The sequence below is a fragment of the Electrona antarctica genome (genome assembly GCF_951216825.1).
Source record: "Electrona antarctica genome assembly, chromosome: 19".
In the NCBI taxonomy this organism is placed as follows: domain Eukaryota; kingdom Metazoa; phylum Chordata; class Actinopteri; order Myctophiformes; family Myctophidae; genus Electrona; species Electrona antarctica.
Genome location: NC_136800.1, coordinates 10,114,065 through 10,137,933, shown reverse-complemented (window position 1 = coordinate 10,137,933; position 23,869 = coordinate 10,114,065). Strand labels below are relative to the sequence as shown.

Below are 23,869 nucleotides of genomic sequence, written 5' to 3'. Positions count from 1 at the left end.
TAAAGTGTGATACATGCATATCTGTAACCAAGTCTAAGTGCTTTCTTATTCTGTGGTTCGGTCAGTGGGTGCGTGCTGCCGTCACATGCGATTGCGTTGGAGGTCAGGTACAACAGGCTGGTCGTTTTCCCACAGTTGATGTTTTACCCTGTTACACCTATTACTCCATATCTAACAAGCATTAACTAAATGGCCTTGCAGTGCTTTTCCACCACAGGAGCTGCTGTAACTACAGGCGGAGTACCATAGTGGAGCCTGAAGAAAACACATTTAACCTTCAATAATCTATCATTATAATCCATCATGTTTCCACCTCATGGTCCAGCAAAAAAAACATTCCAGAGCATCATCCCATTGCTAGCGCTGTAGGTTAAAACCTTTTTTATTAATGGAGACACATCTTGACTGAAAGAGATCCAATGCAACCCATGCTCTCTCTGTTTTCCTCTCCCTTGCTCGCTCTATCCCCCTCCCGCCTCGCCCTCCCTCTCTCTCTCTTCTCTCCCCCTCATGTCTGTTTTCTCTGTCTCCGTTAATCCAAAGCTCACGTGAAAGGCCAGTCCGCGACAGGCGGTCCTGAAACATCTTGAGTGAGCCCTTTATGTGGGGGCGGGGGTAGGGTCTTTGAGAGCCGTCAGGAGTAGCCCTTCCCTATGTTCTGTCCATCAATGGTATGACTAGATCATGACAAGTGTACCGATCACCAGCGGTGGAAAAAGTACTCAAATGCTTTTTACTTAAATAAAAGTATAAATGCTTCAATATAAAACTACTCCGTTACAAGTAAAAGTCCGGAAATCAAAATGTACTTTACTTTTACAAAAGTAAAAGTACTCATTATACAGAATGTTCCATTTTATGTTTTCAAATGTATAAAAATCTTTTGGAAAATACAAGATCACAATGTGGCCGTAAATGTATAGGGCTGAAGTTGTTAAAGGTATATTCAGTGATTTGACTTAATTCAAATATCACTTATTTTCCAAATCTACAAAGTAACAACTAAAGTTTCCAAATAATTGTACTAGTGGAGTAAAAGTACAATATTTGCCTCTGAAATGTAGTGGAGTAGAAATAAAAGTACTGAAAATTTGACATACTCAAGTACAAATACCTCAAAATTGTACTTAAGTACAGTACTTAAGTAAATGTACTTAGTTACTTTACAACACTGCCGATCACTCAGTGTTGTAATGTGCAGTTTGCAAACATCTTAACGTATAGAGGTTTACTGCAAAGGCAAACTGCATTCCAGAATGTGTCATAGGTTTATCAGGAAACACTATAGAGGTATCACAGTAATTCGCTTGCTAGATAGATCATCAGGTTTTCTGTCGTATACAGGTATGACTCGCATATATCTTTTGGCCACAATAATAGGACTTGTGCAAAGTCATACGTTTTCTACGTGCATGTGTTTAATAAACTGCAGAACTTGCTGTTTGCTTGCTTACAGATGAGTAATTTCAACTGTATTCTAAATCCCGACAGTTTTCTGTGTCAAACCCTATGTTTCTGTGTCAATGAAATTGGCCGCCGACCCCCATCTCAAAATATGTTATTCCAGGGACCCCCCAGAAGCAAAGATTTGAGTTAAAAACGCTCGCTCTGAAAGAATATATATTCCAAATTTGCGCCACATTTTCACGATTATTCAAAAATAGCAGACCTACAAGCTCGTAGCGCGGCACTCGGTGCCGCGCTACGAGCTTGTAGATCTGCTATTTTTCAATAGCTAAAGTATAACATAATGCTTAAAACACCAAAAAGGGGTTCCCGCACAGAATGGGTTAAAAGAGGAGAGCGTTATAGGATCACCAACAGATGATTCTAAATCACAACCCTGACTCATAATCATAGACTCTGAATCCGACCAATAACACTCAAATGCCAAAAGGGCAACATTGTCCACTGTCTAGTGTCTACAGCTGCTTTTGGGGCCAATACTACCACCACACACACAACAGTCCAAAGAGCACTACGAGGTGCACGGGGAGGTCCCAGGAGCGGGCAGGAGGCGAGAGAGGAGGAGGAGGAGGGAGGGAGGGAGGGAGGGAAGGAACCCAGAGAGAGGAGGAAGGGAGGGAAGTGAAAACCAGCCTTTTGGATTTCTCATTAATTCAGTGTGGCCTTCCCTTTCACTTGTTAGGACCCGCCCCCTTACCATTATCTGCCCTCAGCCATATATATGCAGCCTGTTGCCGTTTGTGAGTGAGTGTTGTACACACACACACACACACACACACACTATACACCACTAAGGACCACCACAGGCCTCTATAGCTGCACTATACAGCCACCATGAGAGAGTTCAGGAGCAAGGCTTTCTGGAGGGCCGTGCTGGCCGAGATGGTGGGGATGATCGTCTTCATCTACCTCAGCATCTCCGCAGCCATCGGCAACCTGAACAACACCAACCCGGACCAGGAGGTCAAGGTCTCGCTGACCTTTGGACTGGCCATCGCCACGCTGGCCCAGAGTTTAGGGCACATCAGCGGCGCCCACCTGAATCCCGCCGTTACCCTGGGCATGCTGGTCAGCTGCCAGATCAGTGCCTTCAAGGCACTCATGTACATTATAGCCCAGATGCTGGGCTCGGCGCTGGGCAGTGGCATCGTGTATGGAACGCGTCCAAATTCAACTCTTGCACTGGGGCTCAATGAAGTAAGTGTCTTACTTCTCATGGTTGTTTTGTATGTTGTTGTTTTGTATGTTGTATGTATGTATGTGCAGAGCTAAACGCTTCCCCACGGGGCTAGGAAATGTAATTACTTTCATTGTCATTTCATGTATTCAGAGTGCATCTCTTTCAAACTTGTACCGTAAGAGTGAAAAGTACAAAAAAAGAACAGTGCAAAACTGTGTGTAGGCACCATATGAATATGCATGTAGCGTGGTGATAACGTGTGGTGTTGGCACTGTGGTGTTATTATTGCTCACAATTAGATGGTGGTGGTGGTGGTGGTGATGCACAATTATACCATGCTGTGATGCACCGGATGAAAGCACTTAACATGATCATGTGACAGTGATTAAATGCCTTACATTTGGGAAGTTCTTCGTGCTGTATTGTGGAAAATGCAGGAGGTTTTGACTACTGGACTCTTGTTCTCCATGGTGATAATAAACAACACTTGTCTTAATACAGTAATTGCATTCTTGCTAAACATTGACTGACTATACAAGGCATGGCCTCCACCTGCCTGAGTTGAGAGATCAACTCAGGCAGGAGAGTCATATATGTACGTATTATAGTGCATATAGTCATATATGTACGTATTATAGTGCATATAGTCATATATGTACGTATTATAGTGCATATAGAGTCATATATGTACGTATTATAGTGCATATAGTCATATATGTACGTATTATAGTGCATATAGTCATATATGTACGTATTATAGTGCATCCAAGTTAACCGCAGACTATAGTAGTATTGAAAAATTTAATTTCCGTAATTTGAAAATAAATGAGCAGTCTGGCATTTGCAGGGTCTTTTGCCCAATTGCTGTCAATCCTTAATTAAGCCAAATTAAGAATTGCTTTTTTTTCCCGGGGGCCAGTTCAGATATACTTGCCAGAAATTCCTAAATGGGAAGTTCTAGTGATGAGAAACATCTCTAACACTAATGCAAACTGACAAAATGTTGTTGTTTTGGCTTGCCCCTCCACTCCCCCCCCCACCCCATGCTTCCACAGCTCAGCCCCGGTATCACCGCTAGTCAAGGATTCGGTATCGAGATGCTGGCAACCTTCCAGCTGGTCCTCTGTGTCATTGCTGTTACTGATAAAAGGCGGCGTGATGTCACCGGCTCGGCACCCTTAGCCATTGGCCTCTCAGTCGCATTGGGACACTTGGCAGCTGTAAGTTGGTTCTTCTGCAGTCGTTGCACGGTGCAGTATCTTGTTTACCCACACAAAGCCTGTGATGTACGTAGTACTATTATATACTGTGTAAAGGTGGTTAAAACACAAAGCAATGTGTGATCTCCATGTACAGGAACCGCTACCACAGAATTTCAATTCTTATCTCTCACTCACACACACACACACACACACACACACACACACACACACACACACACACACACACACACACACACACACACACACACACACACACACACACACACACACACACACACACACACACACACACACACACACACACACACACACACACACACACACACACACACACACACACACACACACACACATTTTCTAAAACGGAATGTAACAATAAAACATCTTTTTAATATCATACCTGCACCTCCTGGTCTTGTCTGGCAAAAGTCAGACCACCAAATCACTAAACTATAACTATCTAATATTGTCTCTTTTTTGTTATTGAACACAGATCAGCTACACAGGCTGTGGAATCAACCCTGCACGCTCCTTCGGTCCGGCTTTGATCATGAACAACTTCGGTGAACATCACTGGGTGAGTCACAGATCAGAACGCACACTCTTGCACACTATTTTAATACCTCACATTCTTGTGTGAGGCCATTGTACAGTCTGTGCAATGCCGGCCCTAAACAATTCAATAACTGAATAACCAGCAATGCTCCATTATGTTACAAAGTCAACGTGTGATAACATCTATTGTTTTATTATTAGCCAAACACAGATAAAACCACATAGGCCTAACAAGGGAAAGAATGTATCACTCCAATGCAACCATGTGATACTTTGATTTCAGAGGTTCTCAAAGTGGGGTCCAGGAACCCCGTTGGGTTTCTTGAGGGGGTTCCAAATGGACCCATCCAGGTCTGCAACTCTCAGAGTCATGGGGGTCCTTGAAATAAATAAAAAAGTCACACCAGTGTGAACTGAGGGGCGCTAATATATTAATGTCTAACTCATGTTGCTATGATTAGGTGATGTAATGGTGATGTAATACAAACATGACAAATGACATTTAATGTTTTTGTTAGGGACAAAATGACGAAAATTTCCCTTCATTGTCAATGGCATTTTTAATGTTTGTTTAAGGAAAAACAAACATTAAACCTGTATATAGGAGGGGCTAGCGCCCCTCAAAAATATATATAATGTTGAGAACAACTGCATTGTTTCATTGTGTGATCTCTTCCTAATGACCAGAGGTACTTGCTGTGGAGGTTCAGGAATTGATCTGAGGCCTATTCATAGTGTGGATTTTCGGTGGTCACCTCACCACCGAAAATCCAAACTATGAATAGGCATTTAAGTCTCTAGAGACTGTTGACTCCCACAATTTTCTATTGCTTCCGTCTGCGTCATACAGTCTGTGCAACGGAAGCGCTGAAAACTATCCAGGGGTAAAGCGGATGTTTCGCCTCTCCACAAACTTCCGTTTCGCCTTTGCACCGACGTAAATGTGTCCAACTGTAAATCAAATCATCAAAGCATAATATAGCTTTGCTGCTTTAAGCCTAAATAGAAATTAAAGATATTTTCAAATAGAAGGGAAATTACAAAGAGATCTCAGAGGTGCAGTTCCAGACACAGACAGACTCGGACTCGTGTGACAGATTGTGGAATAATCTGATCTTAACCCAATGCAGGTGTACTGGGTGGGGCCAATGTGTGGAGGCGTGGCCGCAGCCCTCATCTACGACTTCCTCCTGTACCCCAAGTTCGATGACTTCCCCGAGCGTCTGAAGGTCCTCGTCAGTGGCCCTGTGGGAGACTATGACGTCAACGGAGCCGATCATGAAGCTACAGGTGTGGAGTTGTCCACCTCAAAGTAGTAACCAGCACTATAAAATCTAGACTGTTCATTTAACGCTGAGAGTGTACAAAATGGAACAAATGGAGAAAAGAAAATGGAACAAATGGAACCAAATGGACTCTTACGGGTCCATTTGGTTCCGTTTGTACACTTGGATTTTAATGAACACTCAAGGATTTTTCGGTGAATTCAGCACCAGCATTTAGTGTAAAGTACTGAAGATCGGTGCTATCGACTCTTGTAAAAAGACGGGGGGAAAAAAAGCTATTGAATTTGCTTCGGTGTGTCAGTGATTTATGCCATTCTGAAATGCCAATGATTATTTCATGAGGTTTTTTATGGTGGTAATAGTCATTTAGGATCTAATTCTAATTCACTCAAATTTGACTACATACCATTTTGCACCCAAACCACTGCCACCCAAGCATAATGTGTTTAGATTTGTAACAACCTCAAGTGAGCTACTTTGTGTGTTAAAAATGTCTTCCCTCATCAGTATTCTATGTGTTTGTATACATATTTCTAAGTACCTATATGAGTAATGACTTATATTTCTTTTGTATAATGTATTATGTGTGTCTTGTCCATCACTTTTGTAAGTAAAATAAAACACCTGCCTGTTGGTAACAAATGTTGTTCTGGGTACATATAGTATTTCCATTTTCCATAACCATTTTCCATATAAACTGTGAATTGCTCTTTTGTTTAGCACACCTATACGATAATGAATAGCCTACAGTAAATTATGACTCTCTGAGGATGGAAAGAAATAGTGGATTTGAGCTACGCTGCTGTACATTTCAGATTATCACTTCATCACAGCCCTTCCCTGAATTTTGAGGGGCGCCAACGCCTCCTATATCCAGCTTTTAGTGTATGTTCACAAACTGTGTCCTACACAAACATTACATTCCCATTGACAATGAATGGAAACTTGTCCATGTCGTAGGGCCATACTAATCAACTAGCAGTGGTGTAAAGTACATTTACTTAAGTACTGTACATAAGTACAAGTTTGAATTATTTTTACTTTACTTGAGTATTTCCAATTTTCAATACTTCTACCCCACTACATCTCAGAGGCAAATATTGTATTTTTACTCCACTACATTTATTTGAAAACTTTAGTTACTAGTTACCTTGATTGTTATTACAAAACATACATTAAACACTTCAGCCCTATATACTTTTCGGCCATTTGAAAATAGCCGATCTACAAGCTCACAATGCGTCGCAATGCGACCCAAATTTGCAACTATATTTGAATAGGGTATAGAGCAAAGAGGAGATCCGGGCACACTTAATGTTTAAAAGGAGGAAAACTTTATTGAACCGACATGTTTCGACCTATACGGTCTTCATCAGGGCTAACAAAACACAGAGCAACAAAGTCATTAAATATAGGGCTGGAGACAGGTGGGGACCAGTCCAGCAATTGCAATTAACCACTTAGAAGTAGATCACGTGGTTCAACTCATTACATCGTTATTACATAGGAACAATCAGGCAATCATTAAGTAGAAAAAAGAAACAGGTGAAAAAAGGAACCAACAAATGAAAAAGTACACTTAAAGCTATATAAATAAATATTTGAATAGGGCTTGAATAGTGGATCATTCCTAATTTACTTATTAGAAAGGTAGTAGAGTCAAAAGTACAATATTTGTCTTCAAAAATGTATTGGATCGAGTGAAAGTAAATATCCAAAAATACAAATAAGTAACGTACAGAAGAGATACACTTTTTTTTACTTAACTACGTGTACTCAAGTATGTACTTCATTATTGTCCACCACTGCTCACATCCAATGATACTTATTTACGTCTAAGCTGTATAGATGTGTGTTTCTGACACCATGTGCTCTTTATCAGGATACTGCATCATGCATGCCAAAGTATACAGGATGTCACTATAGGTATACTGTAGAAATCTGCTTGTTAAAACTATTCAAACAAACTATTCAAACAAAGTATACAGGATGTCACTATAGATATGTTTTCTATCTATTCCCCCCATATCCCATCTTGCTTAATTGGCTCACATGTCTTGCTTATTTGACTCACATGTCTTTCAGTCACGTATATGGCTTGTGCAAATGTATATCTCGCGCTTGCTTAGAGATGAGTTATGCAAACTGAATGACCACCTTTAATAGGGGGAGAGCGTTTAGGATCTCAAGGATTATCACTACATGACAGAAGTTAACTTAAGTAAGAATAAACTATTATTAGATTTGGTAAGCATCTGCTGGCCCAGAGGTATGCGCTACTGTAGATGAGAGTACTGAATACACACCCATGTTGTGAGAACATACTAAAGCTCCATGACTCCCTCTCCTCACACTCAAATGGTGTTGATTATTTGTTAAAAAATGATGTATCATAGCATGCTTTTCAGGCGTACATAACATTAATGTTGGTGATTGCGTTTGCCATTTACTTAGTGTCCTGAAAAATGCTTTATCGTCTTGCCTCCTATTGTGATTTGATACAAAAGTAACGAAATCAGAATAGCTGAATAGAACAGCCAGTAGATTTAGTAGACTCTTGATTTAAGCTTCAGTGAGTGTTGTGCGATGACAAATGATGTAATATTATTTATTATTTAGCATTTCAAAAGAAAAAAGTGTGTAAGAATAGCTATACCTTATTTGATGAATACACCAAATCCAATGCACCTAAAATAAAGCTCCCATCTAAACATGAGCTTGAAAATGTAATTATGCAGCTCACTACAGTGCAGGTTTTAATCGTTTAATTATCACTGTGACTTTTAAAACAAATAAATACTCCCAGACGGGGATTGAAATATCAGTTTGGCCCTTGAGGAAATATGTATAAAAAGCTAAAGTGCCTTCTGTTAATTGGTTGTGCACTAACATGCCTAACCTCTTTCTTAACAGGTATTTAAAGGGCAAGACCACTTTGGTAGAGGTTTGGGTTGTGTAGTTATTTACCTTGCCATGATGATGTAACTCCAAATGTGGACAAGAAATAAAAACAAATATGCGCCTCATTGACTTACATTGTACACTGAAACAGCTCTCAAAGTCATTATTGCGACCACATGTCGCAGTTAACTATGAAATTGTGCATTTCCCGTCAGTCAGTCAGTCAGTCGTGACATCACGTGATGCCCCAAAGTTATTAGTGCAGCCGCGCTCGGCAGCTCGCGAACACTAGAGTTCTCAACAGGCCCGAAAATTAAAGCCCGGCTCTACCTGGGCCCTCATCAAACCCTGTACACTCAAGACACGCTCCATATATGGCCAGTACAGAATTCATTCCATATGTTGATCTGACCCCCCATGCCAAAGCGCCAGCGCTCGCCCAGCAGTCTGCTGTCCCACAGGCGGCTATGTTGATCTGACCCCCTATTCCAAAGCCCCAGCGCTCGCCCAGCAGTCTGCTGTCCCACAGGCGGATATGTTGATCTGACCCCCTATTCCAAAGCCCCAGCGCTCGCCCATCAGTCTGCTGTCCCCCAGGCGGATATCTTGATCTGACCCCCTATTCCAAAGCGCCAGGCGCCAGCGCTCGCCCAGCAGTCTGCTGTCACGGTCACCCAGGCGGATGCGTGCAAGGTTCATGCACCATTCCATGGGTTAAGATTAGGGTTTTTTTCTCACACTATCACAGGCTACATTCATGAGCTGGACAAAAAAATCTATAGCTTTCAAAGGCACTATATTTTTGTTGGATACAGCCACATTTTAATGCATCAACTAGGCCTATTTAAGTATTTTTCCCTGGACCAAACGGGACACCCACAGGAAGGAAGGAAGGAAGGAAGGAAGGAAGGAAGGAAGGAATAGGCCTATAGAGTCATTCTTTGCCATCATGCCAGTCATAAACCAATGCAGTCAGCCACCCTGTCACAATAACTCACAACGAACCTCAGCAACCACAACACAACCTGTTTATCAGTCTTCAATTGAACATTAGCATTTGGAATTGTTGGCTGTTATGTCAAAGCCCAATTAAATTAAAACCTCAAGCTCCAACCAACATAAATAGATCTTGTGATCAAGAGCCACATACTGTACACAGTGTACACACATATTTTTCCCTCCCCTGTTACAACTCACATACAGTACCTTCAACGGTAGATACAACACAACATACAAACTGTAGTAGATACACATCAGCATTCAATTCCAGAGCCACAAACAGTCACTGAACATGTTGCATTGCCACCCAGTCATTGGGTCCCAAAATGACAGTAAGACAGTGGAGAAACGCCGCTTAAAAATCTGAATTTGCGCTCGGTGTGTGGAGACCTTAATAGTACACCAACTTGAATCACGCTATACACCATGGCATTCAACACAAGCAGCAGCAAAGAAGCAAAAAACAAAGTTTCTACCTTGAGCCGTCTTCTACTTGACTTCAGTTGTGTAACTGTAAGTGATGCCAGAGTCAAACTTTGGAACCCAGAGAGATAGAGCCTCCGGGTCTCTCCATGATGAGCCCTCCAGCGGCATCTCCAGTCATGGTCTCCATCGTCCATGCATCTGGCTAGCTGGCCACTACTTTCCTCCCAGTATCAATGGCACCGACCAGCCTCATTCTCCTGGCTGCAGTGATGTAAATAGGTTTTCAATGTAATGAGTCCCGGGATGCAGGGATGGTCTTTTAGATGAGTCCTTGGGACATTTGATGAGTCCCACTTCAACCACGTTAGGAGTCATATTTTGCAATATGATACAAATTGCAGCATTTAACTCCCATTTCATTTTATATGGTTATAATGTGGTTATATTATTCATGTAGAAAACAGAAGAAGAAATTATTATAACTAAAGCTAGCAAAATAAACTAGAATAAAAAACAGTACAGTAGTACAGTAGTGCATCCTGTGGATGCAGAGGTTGTTGTTTTATTGCGTCCCTTAACTATAAACTGCGTTTTGGGATGCAAAATGCACCCTATTTTAATCTCTGTGGCTGCCATCTTCTCACTCAGCCTTGGATGTTTAATACTGCACATAGCATTCTGGTGTAGTGCAGTGGTCAGGGATTTAGACCTATAGGGTCCTAGGGTCCAGCATTCACCATCTCACAGGAGAATTTGACTCAGGGGCTGTAGAAAAAGCCGAGCTTGGGTGTCTGGGGTCATCCCCCTAACTCGTGTACCTGTGTGGAGCAGGTTGACAGAGACACCATAAGCTTTGAGTATAAGTATTAAAGTAAGGTAGAGAGAAAGAAAGTGAGCTCACCAAGAGCCACATACACAGCCTGTATGCTGAACGTATACTTCATCCTTTCTGGTTACATACAGCCTAGTAGTATTATAGTATACAGTACATATAGCCTATGCCTATTATATCCTGTCAACAGAGCCTATAGTATACGTAGGTGTAATATACGTAATGTTATGTAGCCCAGTCTACAATTTAATGTTATATCAGAAAAATAATACATTTTAGGAAGGAAACTGTGTGGACTTTGGACATGCCTGGACTACAGTGGACTATAGGGAAATAAATTGAGAGATATAAATCTAGATGTGCAATTTACTTTCAATTAAAACCATCATTAGTAAACAGTTAAGATAAGAATGACGTTTCATAAAAAGGAGTTGATGCTGTGACACCCCAAACAAAACATTGTGTCTGCATATGTATTATATAAATGTATAATAGGACGGACCCATCATGCACACAGCACTTCAAGCACCTTTATGTTTGTTCATATCACCCTCCCACCCACGTACACGCACACAAACACACATGCGCACACACGCGCACAAGTTAATGCTTAGCAATTAGCATCTAACTCACCTGCAGAATGGATACAATCGACCAAGCAGTTTGTTAACTTCTCTTTTAAACTGTCTGACTGTCACACACTTTTTTTTTTCACTTCCTAACAAGTAACAACCCAGACTACTCGACTCAAGTTCCATGAGGTGTAAAGTTACATTAAATAAGTAGTTTTTTCTCTCTCTTTTCCACTACCACTATCTCAATCTGTTTGTTTGCAGCAGGTGTGTGTAGTTGTAACTTGTGTGTAGGGGAGAGGGGCGTGGCTACCGGAGGATTTTAAAGAGCGCGCTTGAAGGAGTCAGTGCTCAGGGAGTGTCTACCAATTCACTGGAGTGTGTCTAGTCCATAGAGTATATATATAAGGTCTAGTCTGCCTTTCTAGGGCAGTTTTCAACGCTTTTCATGTTAAGGTCCATTATTTATTCTGCATTTAAGCCACGGACCACCACCAATGACATTTATAGCCTCTCAGACCCAAAACTTGCCTTAGCATATTTTGCTGTTGTTGAATAACACGTTATAACAAGTTTAACATGCTGTATTTTTATTTATTTTTATGTAACCTTTATTTAACCAGTAAAAAACCATAGGAGAGATAACAGGCAAACGTTGATCAAAATAACAATTCTTCTACATTCTCTAATTGTGTAGACTTCTTGTAAATTAAGTAATGCAGATGTTTAACAATAATCTCACAGGGTTTCATGTTAAAGGCTCATTCATAGTCTGGATTTTCGGTGGTATTTCAGTGGTTGAGACCCACTGATATCACCAAACCCACCAAAGCACCAAATATATATGGGTGATTCTTCAACTTTCCAAGATATGTAGATTTCCAAGAAAACAATATTTTATGAAAAAATAAATATTCTATTTATTAGTGCTAGGTTGTAGTGGCCATGAAAAAAATCATTGTGTATCAGTGATAACATTTTATGTTGAAAACTTAAAAAAAGGAACCTAAAAAAAAGTGGTCTTGCCCTTTAAGATGGAAAACGTCTCAGTTGATTGGGCTTTGATCCTTTAAATAAAGACACCTGGAGTTGATTGGGCTTTGATCCTTTAAATAAAGACACCTGGAGCAAATTGTTAATTTCATTCACTTCATGGTGTGGCAGGAGGGTAGTGTTGTATAGAGAACAGAACAGAATACTGCCTAGAGTAGACTAGACTAGACTATTAGCATAGTAAGCGTACAGTTCACAGAATGTCTGAAATCAAAACATGGTCGTTTTGGAGGTCTGTTCTGGCCGAGTTTCTATGCATGGTCATGTTCATCTTCATTGGCATTTCAGCTGCTATAGGGGACAAATATAATACTTATCCTGACTATGAAGTGAAGGTAGCATTAACATTCGGACTGACCATTGCTACGCTGGCCCAGTGTATAGGTCACATCAGTGGAGCCCACCTGAATCCTGCCATCACCTTGGGTTATCTGGCCACCTGCCAGATGAGCTTTCTCAGAGCTTTTTTCTACATCTTGGCTCAGATGTTGGGAGCAGTGGTGGGCAGTGCTATTGTATATGGCATCAGGCAGGAACACACAAATTCCCTTGGTGTTAACAAGGTAAGGATGTGAATTCAGTTTGCTGATGTATAAATGGGAAGGTGTTTGGGGAATTGCCTGATCTTGTTCTCCTCAATACTGTACTTCTCAAGTCTTATTTCATTTAAGAATCTGCCTTCTCAGGTGACTGACAACCCCCTTTTTATGTAAATGCCAAAGAGTGCTAAATGGGTAAATGTATCAAAATGATGCATCCCACAGGGCTAGCTCAGGCAGCCATCTCAGAGCTAACCTCTTGCCACCAGGCTTTCCACCTTGGAGGAAAGCCTGGTCTGTGTTACTAAATTGCTGTGTGATTCGGTCGGGAGCGGATGAAATCGTTACATTTTGTAGTAATCAGGCCGGAACCCTCTAAACCAGAACATCCTTTCCTTCAAAACGGAAGAATAATATCTTCCCAATAAAAGCCTTGATGTGTCGTACGCCGGCGTAGTGCGAGTCACGCTTTTATTGGGAAGGTATTATTATTCTTCCGGTTTGAGGGAAAGGAAGTTCCAGATTGAGTTCTGGAACCCAAGGTTCCGGTCTGATGACTACAAAACAATGACTACAACATGACGTAACGATATCATCCGCTCCCGACCGGATCATAAACCCGAATGCTCAGTCAACATGTTCACTCTGATTGGGGTGGGCTATTTAAACCTTTCTGCTCATACTTTTTGTTGCTGCTCTGCTATCTTGCTGCTCTGCTGCTGTAATTACCTATTTTGCAGATAATTTTATATTTTTCCTGCTTACAGGGAATTAACAAATTGAGACTGAGCATTGACGCCAAATATCCTTAGATATTTAAGCTCTATATATAATATATATTCAGTGCTTTAGTTGTCTGAACTGCTTATATACTTATGTTGCTTGTACAATATGCCTCCAAAGCACAGGGGCTGTAGCAGCAGGCAAGGTCTTGGTAGATCCCTCTGTCTATGGTGCATTACAAATTATGCAAATGTAATTTTAGGTTCCCAAGAGTTATGAGGCACAGGGAGGAAATTCTAACTCTCTTCCTGTCTCCATTGTAGCTCCATGGAATCAGCCCAGGTCAAGGTTTTGGCGTCGAATTCCTCCTGACGTTCCAGCTGGTCCTGTGTGTTATATCAGTGACTGATCAGCGGCGTGACGTTAACGGTTTTGCACCTCTGGCTATTGGACTGTCCGTTGCAGTGGGACACCTTGCAGGAGTGAGTACATCAAAGTTTTTCTTTGTGGCCCAATACAATGGATTGGCATGACGTATGAACGGCCTTCAACCTTGGATTGCATAGAATCATGAATCGGTCATGAATCGGTGCCAGAAAGGCAAGTAAGTGGTCTCTTCCTGTGCTCTGATGTTTACAGATCAGCTACACCGGGTGTGGGATCAACCCAGCTCGATCCTTTGGGCCTGCACTTATTCAGCAGTCTTTTGAGGATCATTGGGTATGTACCACAGTATAAAGTGACACATTGCACTATACACCAAAACATGATTATGAAATGTCTACATAAAAAGTAATTTAAACCTTCAGAAATTTTACCACTGGCATTCATGTTTTAGGCCTGTCATTATAGGTGAAATCGAACTGGCAGATCTACAAGCTCACAACACTTCCTCAACATGCCAGCTTATATATCTGAGATCGTTGACTATTCAGGTTTAAAAACGACAGCAGGTTAAAACATGGCAGTCTGTATAAGGTTGGCCTTATACTACATGTAAGCAAATTCATGAGATTGTGTCGGTGTGCATTGAAAATGGTGTTGCTATACTGTATGCTTGCACAAGCTGCGTAGCTCACAATGTTTTAATCTGCTGTAGTTCTTCTTTTAACCCATTTAGGACTAAGGCCGTTTCTAAAAACACCTTCTAAATACTGACCTAAGTTTTCTGAAAATGATCAAATATTTATTCTGAAATTTAAAAAAAACGAATATTATTTTGCTATACAGGTATACTGTACATGGCAACAAGAACCCCAAAAGGGGTTCCCGCCCAGAAGGGGTTAAACGCCAAAAACGCCCATCCTGAATGGAAAACGAACAGCAAATCAGCCTAGGGTTTCATGCCCCTTTAAGCAGGCATGGGTCTTTCCAACTGATGACATTAGACATATTGATATTATCCCTCAGCTCTTTCAAGCCACAATGGAGATGTATGTGTCATGACTCCTTGTTTCTCCATTTCAGGTATACTGGGTAGCGCCCATGAGTGCAGGGCTGGCAGCAGCTCTCCTCTACGATTACCTGCTAATACCTAGGAAAGAGGCCTTCAGCGAGAGGGCCAAAGTCCTGTGCTGCTTTGGCCCAGAGACGGACGACGTTGACCGAGCGCCACTTCTGGAGGATGTTAATGACGACGAGCATATGCATCATCATCACCACCATCATCATGGCAAGCATCATCATCATGGCGAGCATCAGCATCAAGCGAGCGTCACCCTGAAGGGTTCACTTTAAGAGACAATAAAACCTATATAAACATCTTGTTGCAAGACATTCTTTCCCGTTTTCATTCCACCTACTACCCTTTTGCACAAATATAACACTATAAACAATGATATAAATGCTGAGGAACGGCCTAACGCCAAAATGTTAGTTTTTCAGGAAATGAAAAATATGCTTTTTTTTTTTTTTTTTTTTTTTTTTTCCCAGGAAATTAAGAACCTTTTATTTTGAAAACAAAGCAATACTGCCTCATCAAAGTTGGTATTGTGACTTTATATATTGTCAATTACTTGCACTAGGGAGCGATGTGGTGGAGTTGGTTGCTTTAGCAGACCGTTTGAAGGTCCAATGGAGTTCAGAGGTTTTATCAAAGCGTTTTTTTTTTACTACTTTCCATTTGTTCAATATTTTCTGAACGACACACGGCCGTAAAGGGATGGATGTAAAAGGTTGGCCATTTTGTTGAGCTGTTGGCTGCAGAATCTGATATGATTATGTTCATAATCATTGGTACAGTATGTGCTATTATTGGAAATTCAAACAGCGAAGGCCAGGAAGTGAAGATCTCCCTGGCCTTTGTGTTGGCCATTTATTGACACTGGTCTGCTGTTTGGGTCTTGTCAGTGGAGCCCATCTGATCCCTGCTGTAAACTTCTGCTGCCAAAACGGTGGCCTTGGATGCTCTACACATCCTGGCTCAGATGCTTGGGACTGTCATTGACAGCATTGTAAAAGCAATCAGGCCAGAAAGCATTTATTTTGCTTGGCATTTTAATAACATGGTAAGCAGTTGACTCAAGTCTTTTGACATCCGTCTTAAGCCTGATTTATACTTTGTCATGCACTGAAAATGGCCCACAATCACCCAATGCTGACTGCTGAGGTGCATTGAGCTTGTATGCTGGTCATTGGCAGGGGTGCAGTACTTAGTTTAGACAGTTTTTGGTTTAGACTAGTCATTGGTTAGACCAGTCATTAGTCCTACAACTACAACCTATCTCAAACCCTAAACCTAACCTCCCACGGGGCAGCACACCTAAACCTAACCCGTGTCTAACCAATAACTAGTCTAAACTAAGTATGCACCCCCATTGGCAGACCATAAATTAAGCTTAAGCATTAAGCACTTAACAGTAATTTTCTCAGTGACACTGTCACACACTTGTGTGTGCCTGAGCAGTTTTCACTTCCTAACAACCCAGACTACTCCACTCAACTTCCATGAGGTGTAAAGTTACATTATAAGTCTTTTTTTCACTACTACTTTTTTTCACTACCACTATCTCAATCTGTTTGTTTGCAGCAGGTGTGTGTAGTTGTTACTTGTGTGGAGGGGGGAGGGGCGTGGCTACCGGAGGATTTTAAAGAGCGCGCTTGAAGGACTGATCAGTGCTCAGGGAGTGTCTACCAATTCACTGGAGTGTGTCTAGTCTGCCTTTCTAGGGCAGTTTTCAACCCTTTTCATGTCAAGGTCCATTATTTATTCTGCATTTAAGCCACGGACCACCAGAGGTTGAAAAGTATCTTGCCACTAATAAATTATTGTACGAGTTCCAATCTGGCTTCAGAACATCCCACTCCACTGACACATGCCTCCTCTATTTGAGCGACCACATCAAACAAGAGGTGGACGCTGGCAAATACTGCGGAATGGTCATGCTGGACCTCCAAAAGGCTTTTGACACCGTGAACCACTCCATACTGGTTAACAAGCTAAAAGCAATTGGTTTCGATAGCACATCAGTGAGCTGGATGCAATCCTACCTGGAGGGGAGAGAACAGATGGTGGAAGTGAACGGAACACTGTCCCCCCCCCTCCCAGTAAGCTGTGGCGTTCCACAAGGAAGCATACTAGGGCCTCTACTGTTCCTAATATATGTAAACGACATGACTTCAGCCTGTGACTGCAACTTGTTCCTGTTCGCAGATGACTCAGCACTGCTGGTCTCGGACAGGGACAAACTGCAGGTTGAAAATGCCCTCAGCTCTGAACTCGGTAGAATCTGCACCTGGCTCGCTGATAACAAACTATCTTTACACCTGGGAAAAACTGAATCCATTCTCTTTGGCTCTATTAGTAATCTCAGCAAGGCAAATGGCTTCTTGGTTAGAGTGGGTGACAATGTTATCACACGCAAAGATGAAATTACCTACCTAGGTTCCATCCTGGAGGCTAATCTTTCCGGTGATAAAATGGCCACCAACGTAATCAAAAAAGTCAACCATAGAACAAGATTCCTCTACAGGATCTCCTCACTGGTCAACAAAAACACCTTGAAGACCTTAACAGGAGCCCTTGTACAGGGTTTCTTTGACTATGCATGCACCTCCTGGTACCACAGCACCTCAAAGGCCCTTAAAACCAGGCTCCAGACTTCCCAAAACAAACTGGTCAGGCTCCTACTTGATCTAGCCCCCCGAACCCACCTCACCCCTGCCCACTTCGACAGGCTGGAATGGCTTAGGGTCGACGACAGAGTACAGCAACTTGCAATGGGTCTGGTCCACAAGATTCGATACACCACCAAGATACCCATGTACCTGTCTAGATACTTCCTTAATGTTAACGAAGTCCACACCCACAACACCAGAGGGAGTGCAACGAACCATGTACAACCCAGATTCGGCACAAACAAGGGACTAAATTCTTTTCGCTCCTATGCCACCAAAATGTGGAACGCCCTACCAACTGTCATTAAGACATGCGAATCCCTTGACTCCTTCAAAACCGCTCTCAAAGGGCACCTACGGATGGCTGCAATTCGAAACTGGCCCCCGTAAAATCTGAATCCCCCCCCCCCGCCCCCCCCTTTTTTCCCCTCACTGTATATATTTCTTTTCCCTTTTTACCTCCTTTTTGATGAATTCTTTTTTGATGAATTCCTGTTCTGTCTATAGAAGTGTCTATTTGTACGTCTCTAAATGTTTTGATGATTTGAACATGGTGGACCCTGTTGGAAACAAGTGTAATGCTTAATTGGGTCGTCCACTCACAGTTAACAGCCTTTGTATTGAGTTTGTGCTTGAAATGTACTGTAATTCTGCAAACTGTTAATAAATTCTTCAATCAATCAATCAATCAAACCAATGACATTTATAGCCTCTCAGACCCAAAACTTGTCTTAGCATATTTTGCTGTTGTTGAATAACACGTTATTATAACATGTTAACATGCTGTATTTTTATTTATTTTTATTTAACCTTTATTTAACCAGTAAAAAAACGTTGATCAAAATAACAATTCTTCTACATTCTCTAATTGTGTAGACTTCTTGTAAATTAAGTAATGCAGATGTTTAACAATAATCTCACAGGGTTTCATGTTAAAGGCTCATTCATAGTCTGGATTTTCGGTGGTATTTCAGTGGTTGAGACCCACTGATAACCCACCAAACCCACCAAATATATATGGGTGATTCTTCAACTTTCCAAGATATGTAGATTTACAAGAAAACAATATTTTATGAAAAAATAAATATTCTATTATTAGTGCTAGGTTGTAGTGGCCATGAAAAAAATCATTGTGTATCAGTGATAACATTTTATGTTGAAAACTTAAAAAAAAGGAACCTAAAAAAAAGTGGTCTTGCCCTTTAAGATGGAAAACGTCTCAGTTGATTGGGCTTTGATCCTTTAAATAAAGACACCTGGAGCAAATTGTTAATTTCATTCACTTCATGGTGTGGCAGGAGGGTAGTGTTGTATAGAGAACAGAATACTGCCTAGAGTAGACTAGACTATTAGCATAGTAAGCGTACAGTTCACAGAATGTCTGAAATCAAAACATGGTCGTTTTGGAGGTCTGTTCTGGCCGAGTTTCTATGCATGGTCATGTTCATCTTCATTGGCATTTCAGCTGCTATAGGGGACAAATATAATACTTATCCTGACTATGAAGTGAAGATAGCATTAACATTCGGACTGACCATTGCTACGCTGGCCCAGTGTATAGGTCACATCAGTGGAGCCCACCTGAATCCTGCCATCACCTTGGGTTATCTGGCCACCTGCCAGATGAGCTTTCTCAGAGCTTTTTTCTACATATTGGCTCAGATGTTGGGAGCAGTGGTGGGCAGTGCTATTGTATATGGCATCAGGCAGGAACACACAAATTCCCTTGGTGTTAACAAGGTAAGGATGTGAATTCAGTTAGCTGATGTATAAATGGGAAGGTGTTTGGGGAATTGCCTGATCTTGTTCTCCTCAATACTGTACTTCTCAAGTCTTATTTATTTCATTTAAGAATCTGCCTTCTCAGGTGACTGCTGACAACCCCCTTTTTATGTAAATGCCAAAGAGTGCTAAATGGGTAAATGTATCAAAATGATGCAGCCCACAGGGCTAGCTCAGGCAGCCATCTCAGAGCTAACCTCTCGTCACCAGGCTTTCCACCTTGGAGGAAAGCCTGGTCTGTGTTACTAAATTGCTGTGTGATTCGGTCGGGAGCGGATGATATCGTTACATTTTGTAGTAATCAGGCCGGAACCCTCTAAACCAGAACATCCTTTCCTTCAAAACGGAAGAATAATATCTTCCCAATAAAAGCCTTGATGTGTCGTACGCCGGCGTAGTGCGAGTCACGCTTTTATTGGGAAGGTATTATTATTCTTCCGGTTTGAGGGAAAGGAAGTTCCAGCTTGAGTTCTGGAACCCAAGGTTCCGGTCTGATGACTACAAAACAATGACTACAACATGACGTAACGATATCATCCGCTCCCGACCGGATCATAAACCCGAATGCTCAGTCAACATGTTCACTCTGATTGGGGTGGGCTATTTAAACCTTTCTGCTCATACTTTTTGTTGCTGCTCTGCTATCTTGCTGCTCTGCTGCTGTAATTACCTATTTTGCAGATAATTTTATATTTTTCCTGCTTACAGGGAATTAACAAATTGAGACTGAGCATTGACGCCAAATATCCTTAGATATTTAAGCTCTATATATAATATATATTCAGTGCTTTAGTTGTCTGAACTGCTTATATACTTATGTTGCTTGTACAATATGCCTTATGCCTCCAAAGCACAGGGGCTGTAGTAGCAGGCAAGGTCTTGGTAGATCCCGAGCTGTCTATGGTGCATTACAAATTATGCAAATGTAATTTTAGGTTCCCAAGAGTTATGAGGCACAGGGAGGAAATTCTAACTCTCTTCCTGTCTCCATTGTAGCTCCATGGAATCAGCCCAGGTCAAGGTTTTGGCGTCGAATTCCTCCTGACGTTCCAGCTGGTCCTGTGTGTTATATCAGTGACTGATCAGCGGCGTGACGTTAACGGGTTTGCACCTCTGGCTATTGGACTGTCCGTTGCAGTGGGACACCTTGCAGGAGTGAGTACATCAAAGTTTTTCTTTGTGGCCCAATACAATGGATTGGCATGACTTATGAACGGCCTTCAACCTTGGATTGCATAGAATCATGAATCGGTCATGAATCGGTGCCAGAAAGGCAAGTAAGTGGTCTCTTCCTGTGCTCTGATGTTTACAGATCAGCTACACCGGGTGTGGGATCAACCCAGCTCGATCCTTTGGGCCTGCACTGATTCAGCAGTCTTTTGAGGATCATTGGGTATGTACCACAGTATAAAGTGACACATTGCACTATACACCAAAACATGATTATGAAATGTCTTCATAAAAAGTAATTTAAACCTTCAGAAATTTTACCACTGGCATTCCTGTTTTAGGCCTGTCATTATAGGTGAAATCAAACTAGCAGATCTACAAGCTCACAACACATCCTCAACATGCCAGCTTATATATCTGAGATCGTTGACTATTCAGGTTAAAAACTACAACAGGTTAAAACATGGCAGTCTATATAAGGTTGGCCTTATACTACATGTAAGCAAATTCACGAGATTGAAAATGTGCATTGAAAATGGTGTTGCTATACTGTATGCTTGCACAAGCTGCGAAGCTCACAATGTTTTAATCTGCTGTAGTTTTTCTTCTTTTAACCCATTTAGGACTAAGGCCGTTTCTAAAAACACCTTCTAAATACTGACATAAGTTTTCTGAAAATGATCAAATATTTATTCTGAAATTTAAAAAAACAAATATTATTTTGCTATACAGGTATACTGTACATGGCAACAAGAACCCCAAAAGGGGTTCCTGCCCAGAAGGGGTTAAACGCCAAAAACGCCCATCCTGAATGGAAAACGAACAGCAAATCAGCCTAGGGTTTCATGCCCCTTTAAGCAGGCTTGGGTCTTTCCAACTGATGACATTAGACCTATCAATAGACATATTGATATTATCCCTCAGCTCTTTCAAGCCACAATGGAGATGTATGTGTCATGACTCCTTGTTTCTCCATTTCAGGTATACTGGGTAGCGCCCATGAGTGCAGGGCTGGCAGCAGCTCTCCTCTACGATTACCTGCTAATACCTAGGAAAGAGGCCTTCAGCGAGAGGGCCAAAGTCCTGTGCTGCTTTGGCCCAGAGACGGACGACATTGACCGAGCGCCACTTCTGGAGGATGTTAATGACGACGAGCATATGCATCATCATCACCACCATCATGGCAAGCATCATCAGCATGGCGAGCATCAGCATCAAGCGAGCGTCACCCTGAAGGGTTCACTTTAAGAGGCAATAAAACCTATATAAACATCTTGTTGCAAGACATTCTTTCCCGTTTTCATTCCACCTACTACCCTTTTGCACAAATATAACACTATAAACAATGATATAAATGCTGAGGAACCGCCTAACTCCAAAATGTTAGTTTTTCAGGAAATGAAAAATATACTTTTTTCTTTTTCCCCCAGGAAATTAAGAACCTTTTATTTTGAAAACAAAGCAATACTGCCTCATCAAAGTTGGTATTGTGACTTTATATATTGTCAATTACTTGCACTAGGGAGTGATGTGGTGGAGTTGGTTGCTTTAGCAGACCGTTTGAAGGTCCAATGGAGTTCAGAGGTTTTATCAAAGTGTTTTTTTTTTTTTACTACTTTCCATTTGTTCAATATTTTCGAAACGACACTCGGCCGTAAAGGGATGGATGTAAAAGGTTGGCCATTATGTTGAGCTGTTGGCTGCAGAATCTGATATGATTATGTTCATAATCATTGGTACAGTATGTGCTATTATTGGAAATTCAAACAGCGAAGCCCAGGAAGTGAAGATCTCCCTGGCCTTTGTGTTGGCCATTTATTGACACACTGGTCTGCTGTTTGGGTCTTGTCAGTGGAGTCTGATCCCTGCTGTAAACTTCTGCTGCCAAAACGGTGGCCTTGGATGCTCTACACCAGGGGTTCTCAACCCGTGGGTCGCGACCCCTCGGGGGGTCGCCAAATTATTTTAGGGGGTCCCCAAATTATTTTCAAAAAAAAGATTATTTTTGATTTTTTTCACGATTTTTCAAAAATAGCAGACCGACAAGCTCGTAGCGCGCCACTCGGTGGCGCGCTATGAGCTTGTAGATCTGCTATTTTTCAATAGCTAAATTATAACAATGCTTAAAACACCAAAAGGGGTTCCCGCCCAAAATGGTTTAAGGTTATTGTAGCAGTCAATTTATATTGGGGGTCGGGAGAGGGCGGGGCGGGGGTCCCGAGACGTTGCCAAAGCATTTTCGGGGGTCCCCGGCCAAAAACGTTGAGAACCCCTGCTCTACACATCCTGGCTCAGATGCTTGGGACTGTCGACAGCATTGTAAAAGCAATCGGGCCAGAAAGCATTTATTTTGCTTGGCATTTTAATAACATGGTAAGCAGTTGACCGTAAAGTCTTTTGACATCCGTCTTAAGCCTGATTTATACTTTGTGTCATGCACTGAAAATGGCCCACAATCACCCAATGCTGACTGCTGAGGTGCATTGAGCTTGTATGCTGGTCATTGGCAGGGGTGCAGTACTTAGTTTAGACAGTTTTTGGTTTAGACTAGTCATTGGTTAGACCAGTCATTAGTCCTACAACCTATCTCAAACCTATAACCTCCCACGGGGCAGCACACCTAAACCTAACCCCATGTCTAACCAATGACTAGTCTAAACTAAGTATGCACCCCCATTGGCAGACCATAAATTAAGCTTAAGCATTAAGCACTAATTTTCTCAGTGACTATTGATATGTACAATTGAAAACTTAGTTGTATGCAAGGACCTTTTCCTTAAATTGTGATTTCATTTGCAATATTTCTGTAAGCTAATGTTTATCTTGATTTTGCAGTTAACCACTTAAACCATTAGTAAAACGGACTGCACTTGCGCCAGATTAATTTGCCAGCAATAGCCGTCATTAGCCGAGCTACAACGTTTTGCAAGATTAAGCTTGTAGATGGGCTATATTTATGTTGAACGCCACCCTTCAGCTTCTTCTAGTGACAATAATGGTCCAGAGGCTGGACAGCATTGCACTGCACAAAGTATCAGTGATAAC

At 41.7% G+C, this 23,869-nt stretch overlaps 3 protein-coding genes across 3 annotated transcripts; all 3 read left to right on the top strand.

Moving 5' to 3' along the window:
* Positions 1–2,208: 2,208 nt before the first annotated feature.
* Positions 2,209–6,357, top strand: LOC306943290 (aquaporin FA-CHIP-like). Its single transcript, XM_079529522.1, has 4 exons — positions 2,209–2,664; positions 3,703–3,867; positions 4,364–4,447; positions 5,556–6,357. The coding sequence occupies exons 1-4, from the start codon at positions 2,302–2,304 to the stop codon at positions 5,739–5,741; spliced, it is 798 nt and encodes a 265-aa protein (XP_079385648.1). The 5' UTR covers positions 2,209–2,301; the 3' UTR covers positions 5,742–6,357.
* Positions 6,358–12,571: 6,214 nt separating this feature from the next.
* On the top strand, positions 12,572–15,517 carry LOC306943493 (aquaporin-1-like). Its single transcript, XM_079529876.1, has 4 exons — positions 12,572–13,057; positions 14,080–14,238; positions 14,396–14,476; positions 15,224–15,517. Exons 1-4 carry the CDS (start codon positions 12,695–12,697, stop codon positions 15,491–15,493), a joined length of 873 nt encoding a protein of 290 aa, XP_079386002.1. The 5' UTR covers positions 12,572–12,694; the 3' UTR covers positions 15,494–15,517.
* A 3,616-nt stretch (positions 15,518–19,133) lies between these two features.
* LOC306912532 (aquaporin-1-like) lies at positions 19,134–22,096 on the top strand. The gene is made up of 4 exons (XM_079488823.1): positions 19,134–19,612; positions 20,651–20,809; positions 20,967–21,047; positions 21,806–22,096. The coding sequence occupies exons 1-4, from the start codon at positions 19,250–19,252 to the stop codon at positions 22,070–22,072; spliced, it is 870 nt and encodes a 289-aa protein (XP_079344949.1). The 5' UTR covers positions 19,134–19,249; the 3' UTR covers positions 22,073–22,096.
* The last annotated feature ends 1,773 nt before the right edge of the window (positions 22,097–23,869 follow it).

What these genes read in the sequence shown, in the direction of transcription:
- LOC306943290 (XM_079529522.1), top strand. Translation starts at nt 2,302, where the DNA reads ATGAGAGAGTTCAGGAGCAAGGCTTTCTGGAGGGCCGTGCTGGCCGAG. An exon ending in CATTGGGACACTTGGCAGCT is followed by an intron (nt 3,868 to 4,363) that starts GTAAGTTGGTTC and finishes TATTGAACACAG; the next exon opens with ATCAGCTACACAGGCTGTGG. An exon ending in ACTTCGGTGAACATCACTGG is followed by an intron (nt 4,448 to 5,555) that starts GTGAGTCACAGA and finishes AACCCAATGCAG; the next exon opens with GTGTACTGGGTGGGGCCAAT.
- LOC306943493 (XM_079529876.1), top strand. Translation starts at nt 12,695, where the DNA reads ATGTCTGAAATCAAAACATGGTCGTTTTGGAGGTCTGTTCTGGCCGAG. An exon ending in CAGTGGGACACCTTGCAGGA is followed by an intron (nt 14,239 to 14,395) that starts GTGAGTACATCA and finishes TGATGTTTACAG; the next exon opens with ATCAGCTACACCGGGTGTGG. An exon ending in AGTCTTTTGAGGATCATTGG is followed by an intron (nt 14,477 to 15,223) that starts GTATGTACCACA and finishes TCTCCATTTCAG; the next exon opens with GTATACTGGGTAGCGCCCAT.
- LOC306912532 (XM_079488823.1), top strand. Translation starts at nt 19,250, where the DNA reads ATGTCTGAAATCAAAACATGGTCGTTTTGGAGGTCTGTTCTGGCCGAG. An exon ending in ATTCCCTTGGTGTTAACAAG is followed by an intron (nt 19,613 to 20,650) that starts GTAAGGATGTGA and finishes TCTCCATTGTAG; the next exon opens with CTCCATGGAATCAGCCCAGG. An exon ending in AGTCTTTTGAGGATCATTGG is followed by an intron (nt 21,048 to 21,805) that starts GTATGTACCACA and finishes TCTCCATTTCAG; the next exon opens with GTATACTGGGTAGCGCCCAT.